The 16,495-nt window shown below is 38.0% G+C and overlaps 2 protein-coding genes across 4 annotated transcripts in view; both read left to right on the top strand.

Moving 5' to 3' along the window:
• LOC5513291 (adhesion G-protein coupled receptor V1) overlaps positions 1-7,602 on the top strand; it is a 103,964-nt gene extending 96,362 nt beyond the window's left edge. For all 3 annotated transcript variants that reach the window (XM_048729070.1, XM_048729071.1, XM_048729072.1), the window contains 15 exons: positions 159-272; positions 620-733; positions 1,093-1,206; positions 1,606-1,719; positions 1,937-2,050; positions 2,676-2,789; positions 3,003-3,116; positions 3,421-3,534; positions 3,822-3,935; positions 4,167-4,286; positions 4,803-4,919; positions 5,308-5,364; positions 5,444-5,593; positions 5,796-6,598; positions 7,079-7,602. In XM_048729070.1, coding sequence (XP_048585027.1) covers positions 159-272; positions 620-733; positions 1,093-1,206; positions 1,606-1,719; positions 1,937-2,050; positions 2,676-2,789; positions 3,003-3,116; positions 3,421-3,534; positions 3,822-3,935; positions 4,167-4,286; positions 4,803-4,919; positions 5,308-5,364; positions 5,444-5,593; positions 5,796-6,598; positions 7,079-7,219 — 2,414 coding nt within the window. In that variant the 3' untranslated portion in view covers positions 7,220-7,602. The remainder of the gene's footprint in view (positions 1-158; positions 273-619; positions 734-1,092; positions 1,207-1,605; positions 1,720-1,936; positions 2,051-2,675; positions 2,790-3,002; positions 3,117-3,420; positions 3,535-3,821; positions 3,936-4,166; positions 4,287-4,802; positions 4,920-5,307; positions 5,365-5,443; positions 5,594-5,795; positions 6,599-7,078) is intronic.
• A 1,967-nt stretch (positions 7,603-9,569) lies between these two features.
• Positions 9,570-11,024, top strand: LOC125568050. The gene is made up of 2 exons (XM_048729361.1): positions 9,570-9,608; positions 9,681-11,024. The coding sequence occupies exons 1-2, from the start codon at positions 9,570-9,572 to the stop codon at positions 10,215-10,217; spliced, it is 576 nt and encodes a 191-aa protein (XP_048585318.1). The 3' UTR covers positions 10,218-11,024.
• Positions 11,025-16,495: the final 5,471 nt, after the last annotated feature.

Below are 16,495 nucleotides of genomic sequence, written 5' to 3' on the forward strand. Positions count from 1 at the left end.
CCTTCGTCCCATTATGACTCACCTGTGTGAAGATCCAATTGCTGTTCTATTAAGTCGTTCTATTGCATTCCATTGCTTTGGGAAGTATATCAGCTTGTCTGTAGTATATCAGGAGGTTTCAATACTTATTAATTTTGTTTCATTTTGCTTTTTTATAGATGTGAATGAGTGCGACTCTGAACCTTGCCAAAATGGAGGATCGTGCACCGACATGGGTAACTACTATCAGTGCGCATGCGTACCAGGATTCAGCGGTGTGAACTGTGAAATCAGTAAGTGGAATAACTCTTCTTAAACCTAGCACAAATATATTCGCGCAAATATGGTTCGGCACTCTTTAAACTTAGTTGTTTAAGATAATTGGTATATCGATATATGGCGTACATTTATAGTAGCAATTAATTATGAAAATTAATAAAACAAAGTGGAGACAACTGCATATGGAGTTAGATCATTACCGCCGTTAAATAATTAGTCTTTGCTGTGTTTTCGTGTATTTTAATACAATTTTTAGAGGGGATATATTGTGTTGAGCTATTTAGATCCTTTTAAAGTCTCTTTAACTTTCTTTTGGTTTATGCCTGAATTAAGGAAAATAAGGTTTGATGGTCGTTTTCAGATGATGACAACTGCGAGAGCAACCCATGCAAGAACGGTGCTACATGTGAGGACGGGGTAAACTCGTACCAGTGCAAGTGCGCTCCTGGCTGGACTGGACCCACATGCGAGAACAGTGAGTAAACGACACATGACCGAATGTTTACATGGATATTCTACATGCCGGGGATTTGCTTTTTTCTTACAAACACACCCTAGACTCTTTACACTTCAAAGTGTGCCAACGTACTTAAATGGAAGCAAAGTCAGGTATTCAAAATCGAGGTCTGTGATACTCGGGCTTTTTTAATATCAATCCCAGACAAGGCAATTTGAAAATAATTTCTAATATTAAAGAGAGCATAATCACTATTTTCTTGCTCACTTTATTCCTTTACTTCAATAAAGGAATAAAAATTCGCATGAAAACACACACTGTTTACCTCGGTTTTTCATTTCATTATTCTTCAAATAACACACATTGTTTTATTTTAGATGTGAACGAGTGCATGTCTGCTCCTTGTAAAAACGGGGCCACTTGTGTGGACGGCATCAATAGCTACACTTGCCAGTGCGCTGTAGGATACACAGGAGTCAACTGCGAAACAAGTAAGAGAGCGCTTCAATTAGTGACATACTTTTCATAACCCTCGAGAAACTCTCAAGAGATCATTAAGAAATGTACTGGGGCCCAAGTACTCTTGCCTGATACGAGATATAGATACGCCATATAGATAAAGAACTTATCCTATGACAAAAATGATGATTTTGATGATTTTTATTTTAAAGATGGACAGTCTGTTTCTTGAGCCATCCATATGTCTTTTCGCAGTAAACAACTATAGAATGATAATCTCATCATGCTACACCGAGAACATTTCACAACTCATTTATCCAAAATTGTTTGAATAACGCCCTTTTCAATAACCCTTGGCCACCAAAGCATATGTTTTAATTGTCGTGACGTTTTGTGGGGCTTCCAACGCGTTTCTATTCTTTTGTGTGTAGACCCCGATGACTGTCACCCCAACCCTTGCCAATACGGAGGCACCTGCGTCGATGGGCTGGACGACTTTACCTGCTTGTGTGTTCCGGGAACTACTGGGAAAATCTGCCATATAAGTATGTATCCATTCTTGGACTTGTACGGGCACAGGAAGCTGCGATAACAATCGGTAGCCTTGCTCCTCCAAACCCCTCCTGAAAGGGTTATCTTGCAGACTGGGCCTCCGTACTAACACTTGATTGTAAATTTTCGTAATTACTGTTAAAAGCTAGGGGAAAACAAATGCGGTTTGTCCCTATTTGAAGATATTCACCTGTGCCTTTGTTTTATTAGATATCAATGAATGCAACAGCAATCCTTGCCGCAATAACGGCACGTGTGTGGATGGCATTAATGGTTTTACCTGTCGTTGTCTTGAGGGATATATTGGTGCCCATTGTGAAGTTGGTGCGTAAGAAATGATAAATCAATAACTTGCATGCTATTATGTTGAGAAAGCATAGCGACTAGCTATGTGTATGTGTAGGACTAAGGTGAGTCACACTACTGGAGTTAACAGCCAATTCTTATGATATCGAGCGAATTAGTGTCATACCAACGATGGTTGTGACCATATTTGATCATTGTTTAAAGTCTTATAAATTACACCCTGTTTATGATCAAAATTAGTGATTTAGTGTTATAACCATTAGTTGTGATGTTTGACCGTAAATCCTTGCCCATTTTGTATTAAACATTTCCCAAGGGTATCATTGTTATATACAGTGCAACCTCTACATAACGTTCAACCTTTTTGCGAGCCATATCGAATTAAACAGACACCTTTCTTTTAAGATTCGTCTTCTTTTGAGAGGCCTCTAATAAGAGGACGGCTCTAATCACCGATTTAATATTCGGTGCATATTATACATATTTTGGTGCATATTATATTTATCATATATCATATCAACAGGTGTTGGTTTATGATATAGAGGTTACTGACATGAAATAAGATTTTCGCTAGCATTTTAGTGCGTAATCACAGCATTCTGCATCGCATTAGTTTATTCAAAGCTGCTTGTTTCTGTTATAGATGTTAACTACTGCGACTCCGAGCCATGTATGAACAACGCAACGTGCGTCGATGAACAAGACGGCTTTACGTGTATCTGCGCCCCTGGATACACAGGACCAACTTGCGATGGCGGTTAGCATAATCGTACAATCTCTTCAAATCATGCGCATGTTACAATTTATATTGACTTATATACATTGAAATGAATACTGTAATCAAATGAAAACTACAAAGAGGTTGCCTTGCTATGCAAGAGCATCGAGTTCACAGAATTACAATTCCGTTATTACTCAAATATTGACGTATTTCGCTCTTATTGTTCCATTTTATATTGTTTTTACATAGATATTGACGAATGTGCTTTCAATCCTTGCCTGAACGGGGCTGAATGTATTAACTTGGAAAATGGCTTCGAGTGCGTATGCCTTCCAGGATACACTGGAAAACGCTGTGGAATCGGTATGTCTTTGAGCCTGCTTTGAAACCTGACTATCTGTTGTTCTTTTTCTCCTCCTACCTGGTGGTACGTAGGGTCTTCACAGCGCTTTTTTTCACCTCTCTCGATCAGCCGCTTTTACCCACACTTTCTCCCGTCTGCCAGCACGTGTCGTCCCTCTCCTTCTCGACGGTCCTTCTTCAAGTTGTTTTAGGTCTTCCTCGCTTCCTTCCTCAATCGGGAGCCCGATACTGTCTCAACATAGCTAATAAAGATTTAATCAACTAATTTGCTGCACATTTGAAATGTCCCTTTCCCTTTTGATAGACATCGATGACTGCACACCATCGCCCTGCATAAATGGTGGTCGCTGCATTGACCAAGTGAACGACTATGAATGCCAATGTTTACCTGGCTTTGTTGGAGACAATTGCGAAACAAGTAAGTTTTTATGTTATGTTTGTCACTATGCACTGGTTAAAATTCAAATAATATTCAATCCTTATCCTAATCGAATAGTAAATCCTAATAAAATAATCAAAATGTTCGGGATTTTTAAATAAAGGCCTCTAAATATAATTTCTAGCTTTTGTCGTATGTGACGTATTTTCCGTAGATGTTAATGACTGCATGGCAGGTTTGACTGCTGTCAAGTTTATCTAACTCTTTTCTACATACACGCTTATACAGATGATTTTTAGGAAACATCGATTTCTTATTTTCCGTAGATGTTGATGACTGTGCGGACAATCCATGTCTGAATGGTGCCACATGCATCGATGGGGTAAACGACTACTACTGCGTGTGTGCTATTGGCTATTACTCAAAGAACTGCGAGCACAGTAAGTATTCGAAACTAGCCATTTTCTAAGGTCGTTTTTTGTAATAATAGAAAAAATTCGCAATATTTTTTAATTATATATTCCATCATGACCGCTCACTATTTGACCTAAATTTGCTACTCTTAAAACATATAAATTTTGCAGTTTGCAACTCATACTTTCATTGCTCCCTAGTCTCTTGCAATAGGTTTAGCGTTGTTGTTCTCTTAATTTGTGACTTATTTTTATCAGAAACATCCACATGCACAGATTGCACTTGTGAGAATGGAGGAACCTGTGGTGTGTCTTCTGTGTACGGTCATTGGTTCTGTGTTTGTCCGAAAGGATTCAAAGGAGAGCGCTGTGAAATTGGTATGTTGATTATGCACCAACACTCCCAAAGAGGCTTCACATCCACTTTACTAGTACAGATACGTTCGTTTAATTTGATTTTCTTTGCTTTTGCCTCTTTGTGTGCATATTTCAATAATAAATTGAAACGTTTAAATAACCCTTTTAAGGGTTAACTTGATGCAAACATTTGAACTTCTTTCGATGAAATCAGGAAATAATACACACGATTGTAAGGTAAATTATGATTAACCAAGCCTGTTGGCCAGATGAATAATGATAATAACCAAAATCTTGATGAATGATGATAGTAACAAATCCTGTTGGCTAAGATGGATGATAGTAACCAAAATCCTGTTGGCTTAGATGAATGATGATAGTAACAAATCCTGTTGGCTTAGATGAATGATGATAGTAACAAATCCTGTTGGCTAAGATGAATGATGATAGTAACAAATCCTGTTGGCTAAGATATATGATGATAGCAACAAATCTTGTTGGCTAGATCAATGATGATAATGTGCTTTTCTAATTCAGCCGATAACGGCTGCGCAACCAAGCCTTGTCAGAACGGAGGTAGCTGCTGCCAGGACCCAGTTAAAGGTTATAGCTGTATCTGCCGGGAAGGTTTTACTGGAAAGAACTGTGAGATTGGTGAGTAAAGAAGTCTGGACCCTAAAAAGCCATTTTGGTTCTAATGAGCAATGCCAAATACATTGAAAAGGAAATAGAGAAAATAAATTTCCAAGCAAATGGACGAAAAATAAACTTTGACATTGCATCTTCCTACCAATAACTAGTTATATTGCATCTTCCTACCAATAACTAGTTATATTGCATCTTCCTACCAATAACTAGTTAAATTGCATCTTCCTACCAATAACTTGTAATATTGCATCTTCCTACCAATAAATAGTTATATTGAATCTTCCTACTAATAACTAGTTATATTGCATCTTCCTACCAATAACTAGTTATATTGAATCTTCCTACCAATAACTAGTTATATTTCATTTTAACGTTTTTTGTGCTTATGTACCAGGTGAAGCAGCTGGAAATACGTGCACCTCAAAACAGATTCTCAAGAACCACGAACAAGGTGATCATAGATTAAGTGTGAGCTATTATACTTCTGCAAAGTACTGGATTTGCTTACTTTTTTATTCCTTATTTTACAGGCATCCCTGCCTTTTCCCAGCTCTGGAGGCGCTTCCCAAGATACACAGATATGGATTCTCATCACTTGGTGGACTCCTGCGATCTCGCCAGCAACTACTACAGCAAACAAACGCCAGCTTTGCGGCTCGTGTACGGCATGATTCAATCAGGCAAGTCAGCAATCGCATGTCTTTCGCCCTACTTTCGCATTGCCATCTATCGCCCTAATACTTGACTCAACTTTTAAAGAGAACCACTAACCGCCTCTACATTTTTGTTATTTTTAAAACAGTTTGAAAACATTTATTCTCATTGATCATATTCAACTTCTGAAATCTGAAGGCTGAATTATTTTATCTTTGACGTCGGCAGGGTATTCCTTCTCGATCAGAAGAGGTCAGTGCAACTGGTCTGGTGCTGTATCCATCCGTAAAGTGAAGACCAAAGTGGTGCGAAAACAAACAACTAAAGTGATCACCAAGAAGACAAAGTACTCACATGTCAAGGGCTTTAGGAAAGGAAACAAATACGGAAAAGCGTGGGGTAAAGGCAAATGGAGCGGCTTTGGTAAAGGATTTGATTGGAAGAAGGGCAAAGGCTACAAGGGCAAGAATCACAAGAAATACAAAGGCAGGAAATATGGATATAAGCGTAGTCGGCGAGACACTTCCGAAGGAGAAACGGAAGACAATGATGATGATGATGTCAGCGATGACGATGTTAGCGGTGACAAAGGAAGTGGCGGCAAGAAGAACAAAGAAAGCAAGTATAACAAGAAACACAAAGGAAGTGGAGACGATGATGATGATTATGATGACGATGATGACGATGTTAGTGGTGACAAGGGAAGTGGCGGCAAGAAGACCAAAGAAAGCAAGTATTCCAAGAAACACAAAGAAAGTGGAGACGATGATGACGATGTTAGTGGTGATAAAGGAAGTGGCGCCAAGAAGAACAAAGGAAGCAAGGGCAAAGGAAAAGGAAACAAGAAGTACGGCAAACATGCTAAGAAGTATGAATCGTTAAAGAGTGAGAAGACCATCGTGACTTCCCACTACTACAAGGAGAAGTCTTACCACAAGAAGTACATCACGCAAGTGCAAACACTCAAGTGCTACTTCCGGACGATCCTTGGCAAGCCCAACATCATCTCCACCAGGAAACAAGACTTCATTGTAAGTGTGCCTTAAAGACAAGTCAGTTGTACTAATAGCATGTTTGATAAGACATTACTAAAAATACATGAAATTTATTTTTAGTTACAAATATTTATTAGTTTACACTGTGGTAATATATGTTGCAACCCGGGTATAATACCGGTGAAAACTAGATTGGATTAAGCGGTCCCAGGTTTTTGAGTATTTTTTACTTCTAAACACAGCACGCTTTTCAGGGACCGGGATGATTTTATTGATTTAGCACATGTATTCTCTGGCTGTAATTTTAACTATTGAGGTTTGAGGTGCTTTCTATAAGTTACCGTATCATTCTTATGTCGTATGCCCCTAGGTAATCTTGTTACTGTAAATGTCGCATGTCCTCTGACCTCTGTATAATGTTGTTTCCAAGTAATTAGCTTACCGTTTGACCTCTGGATAATTTTTGTTTCCGTATAATTCGCATGTCGTCTGACCAATTGGTTATGTTTTGCTCAGGGCCACAAGGGCATCATCATCTTCGAGCAGTGCACCCGTGAGCTCAAGCACGGCCACGTGGACCTGTGGGATGGCAAGCAGTGCGCTGGATACTGTTTCTTCAATAGATGCAAGAAGGTTATGCTATACTGCTTGGCTTAAGCCCACCGACCCACTAACGACCACCAAACTAAAAAAATACACAGGCTATGAAAGCAAACTGAAGCAGGCGGATCAAGATGCCATTAACATTAGTATAGAATAAGTCAGGGATCAAACTCAATAAAACAAATCATACATAACAATCAAAGCTTATGAAATAACTAACTTTATTTCATTCTTGTATTCTAATATCAGCTTTGCCTTTTAAGAATGTTTCTCATGCATTTAACAGTTTTAAATGCATTCCATTGTTGTACGGAACTTTAATGCCTTCGTTTAAGTGACTGGCTTCAGTTAGTTTTCAAAGCTAGGTGTGAAGAAGATTCGAATTTCAGAATTGTAGTAATTTAACCAAAGAATTAAATAAAAGCATAAGTATATCATTTGTTTTATGGTCTTCAATTAGTAATGATCTATCTCAAGCCCAGGGTAGTTTCTATAAGCACTCGAAAATGAGAAGTATAATTTATGCTAACGGAGAAAAAATTTAAAGAACGTCAGTGAAATTGTGAAAATGGGTTGTGTAATAAGTATTAAAAAGAGACCATGTTGTAAGAGAACGAACCCCCGTGGCCCATAATGTCGCCCGTGAAAGCTATTTTTAGATTGCGCGAGCTTGTCAATCATAGCAACCATATATGGTTCTTCGCGCCATATTTGGTAATGGGCACCTCGAGAGCTAGTACATTTTCACAACAAACTCTTTTCCCACTGCACTGCATTACTTCGTTCGCTACCTGTTTTTATCCTTTTAGCTGCTCCTCATAGCTCATGATCACAATGTTTTACTCCTAGGATGGTGTCCTGGTATCTGTAAAGTTATCTAATGTTAAGTTATCTAAGGCCTTGTTCCTTTCATGTTACAAATGCTCGTTTGGCATGGAACATGTGCCAAACTAAAATGTTTTTTTCCAAAACACAAAATTCCGTCCAGTATAAGCCATTTTACTCGGAAATTTAGCACATTTTCCGCTTGATACTAAATAAATCAGTCTGAAAGGGTATTTTTTTCCGTTTAAACAACACCAGTTTCTACTGAATTTTTGGGTTTCAAGAAAAAGTGATTTACACGGACTTATCATTTCGTTGAAAATTTCATAGATGAATATCTGTGAAAGTTGCGGACAACACAATTTTTGCCGCATAAACGCTTAATTGCCCACGTACTCCCTAAAAAGCCAGCTTTTAATCAGAAGATCCAGAATTCCAGAATTTTTGACCCCAGCTTGCATCTCACAGGCTATTCCGTATTTCGGACCCTAAGTTAGATCTCACAGCTATCCTATGTCCTAAAAGTGGAAATCGACTCTGGCAGAGTCGATTTCCAGTTTTTTGTGTAGTGTATTCATTGTTCTGGTACGAGATCGCGACAGTTTGGGCTTTTTGATTCTATGCCCTAAAAGCTCATACTTTGCTGTACTACAATAAGCCCCTGTTTTTTTAGAAATGTGTCGTAAAGATTAAGAAACTATTACAATTAATTTAAGCAGGCGAAGAGAGTCAGAGAAATTCGGAAACTCCTGTGAGATGCATATTGAGGTCCGAAATTCGAAATTGCCTGTGAGATGCAAGCCTGGGTCCGAAATTCGGAATCGCATGTGAGATGCAAGCTTAGTTCCGAATCTCGGAATCGCCTGTGAGATGCAACTGGCGGGGGTCCGAAATTCGAAATAACCTGTGAGATACAACTTGGGGTACGAAAATTTTCAGTGACATGCAAGCTGATTCCACGCAAGCTGTAACGGTCTGTCATTCCTTACCGCCAAATGTAAAATGTGGGTTTGCGTGTTTTCTAAACATTCAATTCTACCTATTTTGAGGATTTCATGTGCAGAACAAGGAATGAAGTTAAAGGTTAGTGTATAATGATCTTTTTTGATGTGATACGACAGGAATAAATGTGAAATTTGATATTGGTTTTGTTTAAATCAATTTACTATCCCCTGTTTCTCGTATTTTTAATTGCAGAATATAAGTATTAGGGAAGTAAAATGTGCTGTAGTTGCAAAGCCAGAAAAGGGAGAAATTCGAGGTACAAGAAATGTGTATCAATAAATCTTAAGGATCGAATAAAACCTTTGTCGACCGATAAACTATAATAAATATAAAGCATATACCTGCCTAAAATGATTAGAGAAAGCATCATAATCAGTCATCTCCTAAAGTTTTGTCTGAATATTTATTTTAATTTTAATTTTTATATATTTATTATAGCCTAGCTATATAGCTAGATAGCCTAGATACATAACGTAATAAGCAAGGTTAGCTATGGAGTCCCGGGGGATGTCTCGATAGAGAGCTCCGCTAAAAACGTTACAATTTCTGGTTTTATCTATTGGGAAGTAAGGACATGGGAAAGTCAGCTGAGAGTAAGGAGAAGACAAAGCGGGTCAGTAGCTCGGGTAAATCGGTAGAAGAAGACGAGGAGCCGCTCATTAGCTTAACGGTAACGGAATAAAAGGACCTCATCAAAAGGTTAACTACTTTGGAAGACTCGCTAAAGGAGAGAGATGGAAAGATTCTGGAGTTGGAGGGACAGTTAGATGTGGCCTTCAATAAAATAAAAGTTGTAGTAGGAGAGCTTCAAAGAATAGATAACGACCTCATACAAAACGTAAACGACAGCGACGAGCTCCGGGAACGGACGGAAGAATGTGAACGGCGACAAGCGAATAATACGGACGAGTTGGTGAGACAAAGCTTATATAGTCGAAGGTGGAATTTGATAGTGTACAAATTGACGGAGGCCCCAGAAGAAGACTGCGAAAAATTAGTAAAAGGCGAGCTAGTAAGACGGTTGAAGTTGGGAGCGAAAGAAGTTGAAGAGATGAAGCTGTGTGGTGTTCACAGGCTAGGGAAACAAAGCCGCGGAAAGATAAGGCCAATCATATTGCGTTTCACCTGCAGAGCAGACCGTGAAAAGGTATGGAAGGCGAGATACAACCTGAAGGGTCAGACGATAAGTATTGGCGAAGATGTTACAAGGCAGCGGCAATAATCGGCGATAAGCTTCTAGTAGACGGCAAGATGTATAATCACTATGATATACTGCGACACTGGAAATTAAGCCAAGAAGCTTCAGCTAACTGGTCTGTAGATTCTAATACACAAGAGCAAATTAAAGCCCAACCAGTAGATGTTTAGAAAATTCTAGTGAAGCATTGGAGTTTTGACTTTATGACATTTCATATGTACCGGGCCATCTCATATGGCGGTTGGTCTCGTGAAAACCGTTCTTTAAAAATGTCCTGTGTAAGTTATATGCGTCTTGTGTTATTCTTTGTTAACTGTGTATATTATCTTGTTTTGTATCAGTTCATGAGTTTTGATTCACAGCACATACCCACCCCATACCCCATCCGAATATTAAGCGTTTTTGTATATTTAATTGGAAATGGCTAATGAATTTGAATCTAGTTTGCTGTCACTTAACATTAGAGTCCTAAGAGATTATAAGAAATGCAGAAAAATTGGCTAATTAAACACAACGAAGATTATGGTGTCAGTTTTTTGCAAGAAACACACAGCTCTCCGGATTTGGAGGAAAATTGGAAGAGGCAATTTAGAGGGGAAATTTTCATGTCTCATGGTAGTACAGAAAGTAAAGGTGTAGCAATATTGTTTGGCAAAAATCCACAATATAAAATATTGGAAACAATTGTTGATAGCGGAGGTCGATTCCTTGTTTCGCATTGTGAAATTCAAGATCAAGAATTTATATAGATAATTTTTTATGCATCAAACAAAGAAAAAGACCATGTAGAGGCAATTAAGAATTTGTATGAAAAGATACAAACAATAAATGCGTCGGTGAATGCGCCAATAATTTGGGGCGGAGATTTTAATGTTGTAATGAATTTGACGTTGGAAACGTTCGGTGGGAACCCTGTCCTTAAAACTCACACTATAGAAACCATTGAAACGATTTTGGTAGAGTTACATCTTTGTGACATCTGGCGACTAAGAAATCCAACAAAGAAAAGATATACATGGCGAGGATGTGGACAAGGTAAAGCTAGTAGACCAGGTCAGTAAATTCATAGATGTCTGATTGAATGCAAACCTCAGTGGAATCATGTGACATAATCCCTGCACCATCAGCTGATCACTCGGCCGTAACCTTGAAATTCAAATCATCTAAAGAAAATGCAAGGGGTCCGTTATTTTGGAAATTTAATAACTCCCTTACAGAAAACCAAGAATATATTGATATGCTAACAACTAAAATAAACGAAATAAAGAGTTCTTTGGCTGGTGAAGGTATAGATAACCCCCAATTAAGATGGGAGTTGATTAAATATGAGATTCGAAAGTTTACAATAGGATACTCAAAAGTATTAGCAAGACAAAGGCGTTGCGAATACAAAGATCTAGAGGAAAAAATTAAAAGCATTGAACAAATCGAAGATTGTGAAAGTGATAAATCACTCTACTCGGAATATAATAAGTTGAAGCTTGATTTGGAGGATTACAGCAATCAGGTAACACAGGGAATTATAATAAGGTCAAAGGCACAGCGGTATGAATTTGCTGAAAAAAGCAACGCATACTTCCTATCACTGGAAAAGCGAAATAAAAATATGACGCACATTAAGAACCTATTAATAGATAATGAGGAGATTACGGATTTAAAAAGTATCTTTGCAAAAATTAAACATCATTTTAGCTCATTATTTCAATCAAAAAGTAGTAAAACAAAAAAAGAGTGTTTAGAATTTTTATCCAACCTTAGCACTCCAAGAATAACCGAAGAAGAAAAAACAAAATGTGAAGGAAAGCTCACTCTAAATGAATGTCTTCAAAGTGTTAATTCAATGGGGAATAGTAAAACACCGGGGATGGATGGTCTAACTAAAGAATTTTATTTAGCGTTCTGCGGAGATATCGGACAAGATTTAGTATAAGATTTATTATAAGGCCGTCTTATAATAACGCAAAGACAAGCTCTTATCACCCTACTTGAGAAACCCAAAAAAGACAAAAGAATAATAGATGCTTGGCGCCCTATCAGTCTTATTAACGTTGATGCAAAAATTTGTAGCAAAGCTTTATGTTCTCGAATGAAAAAATGTTTACCAAGAATAATTCCCTCGGACCAAGCGGCTTTTGTAGAAGAAAGAACGATCGAGGACTCAGTTCGCATGGTAGCAGATACAATTAAATATATTAATAAATCTAATAAATCGTTGATTTTGCAGCTGACTTTGAAAAAGCCTTTGATTCTATTGAACACAATTTCATTTTTGCTGTCTTGAAACACTATGGACAGCTCATTCGTAAATTGGATAAGGGTTATTCTAAAAGAAAACATTTTTTTCCGTTAGGTAGAAGTACTTAGCAGGAAGATCCCATCTCTTTATATTGGTTTTAGAAGTGTTGGCTACAATGAGCAGAGAATGCAAAGAGATCAAGAAAAGAAACTAGCGTTATACGCTGACGACACTACGGTTCTTTTTAGAGATACTGCTTAATTAAAAAATACATTAATTATTTTGAAACAGTTTAGTCAATTTACATCTTTAAAAATTAATCTGTCTGAATCAGAGGTTGGATGGCTAGGAGAAGAACCACTTCAGTAGCAAGTGTTAGGTAATTTGGGGCTGAAATGGGTGGGTTTTTATAAGGAGGGTGTTACGAGTTTAGGGGTTTTCTTTTCTTATAATGAAATTTTGTCAAACCAGAAAAATTTTATTCGCGTTTTAGATAATTTTAAAACTGTATTATCCATATGGCGAACACGTGATCTGACATTATTTGGGCGAATTCAAGTTGTCCGTTCTTTGGCTTTGTCTATGTTACTGTATATATGTTCTAAATTATGTCTTCCAAGTGGCTATATACGTGAAGTAGAAAGCGCGGTCAAGGACTTTATCTGGAGGGGAAGGAAGCCAAAAATAAAGTATGATACTCTAATAGGGCCCTACGAAAAGGGTGGTTTAAAACTGCCTGATTTCGCGTCGATTGTCAAGGCAAGTCGGATTAAATTAATTTCTCAGCTATTAAATATAGAAGAAAGATGGAAAGATGGAAAATAATACCAAGTTGTATTTTGAATGAGATAGGAGGAATTCCTATTCTCGGACGGGAAAATTTCGATACTGAATCCCTCTCCAACTCATTACCAAATATATATAATATATATAAAATGTTTTAAAAGAATGGGCTGATGTGTTTTGCCATAGTAAGGTTGATACATTAGGTTAGTTCTTGAGCAGAGTTTATGGTGCAATAAGTTTATAATAAACTCATACATTTAAACGATTTCATCTCGAAAGATGTTCTCTTTATATGCGATCTATGCAATGATAAAGGGGAACTAGACTGGCAAATAGCCAAAGAAAAGGGGATCGGTGAACACCGTTTTTTAGAGTGGCTAAGGTTAATAAAAGCTATTCCTGCCATATGGCGAGAAAAACTGATGGATCAACCAGAAACAGATAATACGGCAAGTATTAGCAGTATAATAAGGGAGAAGTATGTAAACTTAAAGGACTCGTGTATTAAAGCGGACTCTATAAAAACAAAAGTGATATATGATTATCTTATTGAGAGAATACTGAAGCCACCGCCAGCTCAAAAGAATTTAGAAAATAAAATAAATAGTAGTAGTGAAATAAAATGGGAAGCTGTTTATACTAGAATTTATTCAAGCACAATAGATAGTTATATTAGACACTTTCAATACAAAATTCTAAACAATGTTTTGTTTTTAAATAAGCAGTTACATAAGTTTGGCATTATTCCTGACTCTAGATGTTCTTTTTGCTTATCATTCCCTGAAACAATAGACCATTTCTTTGTAGAATGTATAGAATCCAAGAACTTTTACTTCGAAGCAAGGCAATGGCTTGAACAGTATAATATTTCACTGCCAGAATCTAATCTTGAAAATATTTTACTCGGTATCAAGGATGAAGCCCAGAAAATTTCATAATCCTCCTTTATAAATTGTGCCTTTTTAAGCATAAAAATGACTCCTTAATGGTCTTCCAAAACATTCTAAAACAATACGAAAAAATTGAATTCCTAGTTGCAAAAAGAAAACGCAAGATGTCAGCACACTACCAAAAATGGGAAAATGTTAAAGAGGCTTTAAAAAAGTCAAGTTGTTAATAAAATGATTGAGGATGGTATGGAATGGGAAGGGTGTGGGCTCGTGGTCTTGTTTGTGTCGTGTTTCTGTTGGCGAGTCGAAAATCGGTGGAGAGGAGTTGGTTGGTGGCGAGTTGGCTATGGTGGCGGGTTTGCCTGATAAGGGGGTACATACGGGGTATCTCCTCACTCTTACCCCTCCTTTTCCCTCCTCCTCCTCATTCCTCCATCCTCCTCCTCACTCCTCACTCCTCACTCCTCACTACTCCTCCTCACTCCTCCATCCTCACTCCTCTTCCTCTTCCTCTTCCTCTTCCTCTTCCTCTTCCTCTTCCTCTTCCTCTTCCTCTTCCTCTTCCTCTTCCTCTTCCTCTTCCTCTTCCTCTTCCTCTTCCTCTTCCTCTTCCTCTTCCTCTTCCTCTTCCTCTTCCTCTTCCTCTTCCTCTTCCTCTTCCTCTTCCTCTTCCTCTTCCTCTTCCTCTTCCTCTTCCTCTTCCTCTTCCTCTTCCTCTTCCTCTTCCTCTTCCTCTTCCTCTTCCTCTTCCTCTTCCTCTTCCTCTTCCTCTTCCTCTTCCTCTTCCTCTTCCTCTTCCTCTTCCTCTTCCTCTTCCTCTTCCTCTTCCTCTTCCTCTTCCTCTTCCTCCTCTTCCTCCTCCTCTTCCTCCTCCTCCTCTTCCTCCTCCTCCTTTATAAGGAGCTCGTCCTCCTCCTCACTCCTCACTCCTCCTCCGGTGGTGTGTTCCCAGCTCCTTCCACTCTTTGTTCCCCCGGGGTTTCCATGGCGACTGTGATGTTATGTTGGATCCACAATCCACCGGTTGTATGTCATTTCCTATACTACTACGTACATGAAATGAATACCAATGTATGGTACATTTTAATCGTAGACCTACCATATTCGGCAATTGTTGTTCGTATTGAAAATAATTCATATTTCATTTATAGTAGCCCCATAGGTAAAGAGAAATGGTCTTGGTGTATTTATCAAATTCTCTATAATTTGTCATTAGTGCCAGTCACCAATATAGGAAAATTATAACGATTCATGAAGTTAGTAATTTAGGTAGTAATTGATGAAGAAACGTTAATTATAACAAAAATAGGTCTCCTTTATGGTCCAGAAGATCATATTTCTAAATATTTTGTGATATGTATTTATTGTTTTAAATTTTGAAGAAAATAAAAAAGCACCTATTTTGCTGTGAGGAACTTTAATTGAGTGCCCTTTTTTTAAATAAATATTACCTCCCTTCAAAATCACTGAAAGCATACATATTTTTTACTTTGCTGTATCAGTTGTCAATGTACAATTATAAATAAGACCTCAACTCCTTTTTCCTCTATAATTAGTTAATGATAGAATCCTATAGTCAAATTCTTACTCGCGCTCTCATTGGTCAAAAGAGATTGACATTTTTTTAATTCAATAGTTGGAAAGTGCAATTCAATGAAGGTGTACCGCGAAATTTTTCCCAACGCGAATCATATCTTTCAAACTTAAGCTTAGCTGAGAAAATCAAAGTTCTCATCAAACAAGTTTTGGTTTGGATGAATGGACTTGTTTAGGAAGAACCTTTCGCTCTGAGTTTTAGTCTTAATTTGCCAGAAGTTGGAAAACTTTCCAAGCCTTTGACTCTTGCGAGTAGGACTAACAAACGGCGACGAAAGTCAAAACAAAACACCGACATTACGGCTCTTGGCGCAGAAAAGACAAAAAAAACATGAATGAAAATACAATTGCTACGTACATTTCAAACGAAATACAAGGGTTTAAAGAGTGTATCACGGCCTACAACACCAGAAAAAAGCACCAGATTCGCTACCCACAAAGAGTAAAAATCCTGAGCCTCTGTACCACAACCGGTTTCCTCTGTACCACAACCGGTTTCTCCTGGTGCAGTGAGCAGCGGTCTGTTTCTGGAACTCACTTCAACAACTCCCCAATGGGCATTGCTGTCAACCTCCATGTTTACTATTAATCCGGAGGAAGTCACGATTCTCTCTAAATTTGAACGAGCACGCGTTTTAAGTGAAAACTCTTTTCTGTTTTGATCTGTCCATTTTCCCATCGCAGGTAAGAACTTCCAATCCATACAGATTTGGTAGTAGATTACTTATTAGAGCGTTTGTGCTCAATGCGATAAATATCCAGCTATTAGTTGTACCATCGAGAATAACCACCAC

This window comes from Nematostella vectensis, chromosome 6, assembly GCF_932526225.1.
Source record: "Nematostella vectensis chromosome 6, jaNemVect1.1, whole genome shotgun sequence".
NCBI classification, from domain to species: Eukaryota; Metazoa; Cnidaria; class Anthozoa; order Actiniaria; family Edwardsiidae; genus Nematostella; species Nematostella vectensis.

Coding starts and splice junctions, on each gene's coding strand:
- LOC125568050 (XM_048729361.1), top strand. CDS start 9,570: ATGGGAAAGTCAGCTGAGAGTAAGGAGAAGACAAAGCGG. Junction 9,609..9,680: donor GTAAGGAGAAGACAAAGCGG/GTCAGTAGCTCG, acceptor ACGGAATAAAAG/GACCTCATCAAAAGGTTAAC.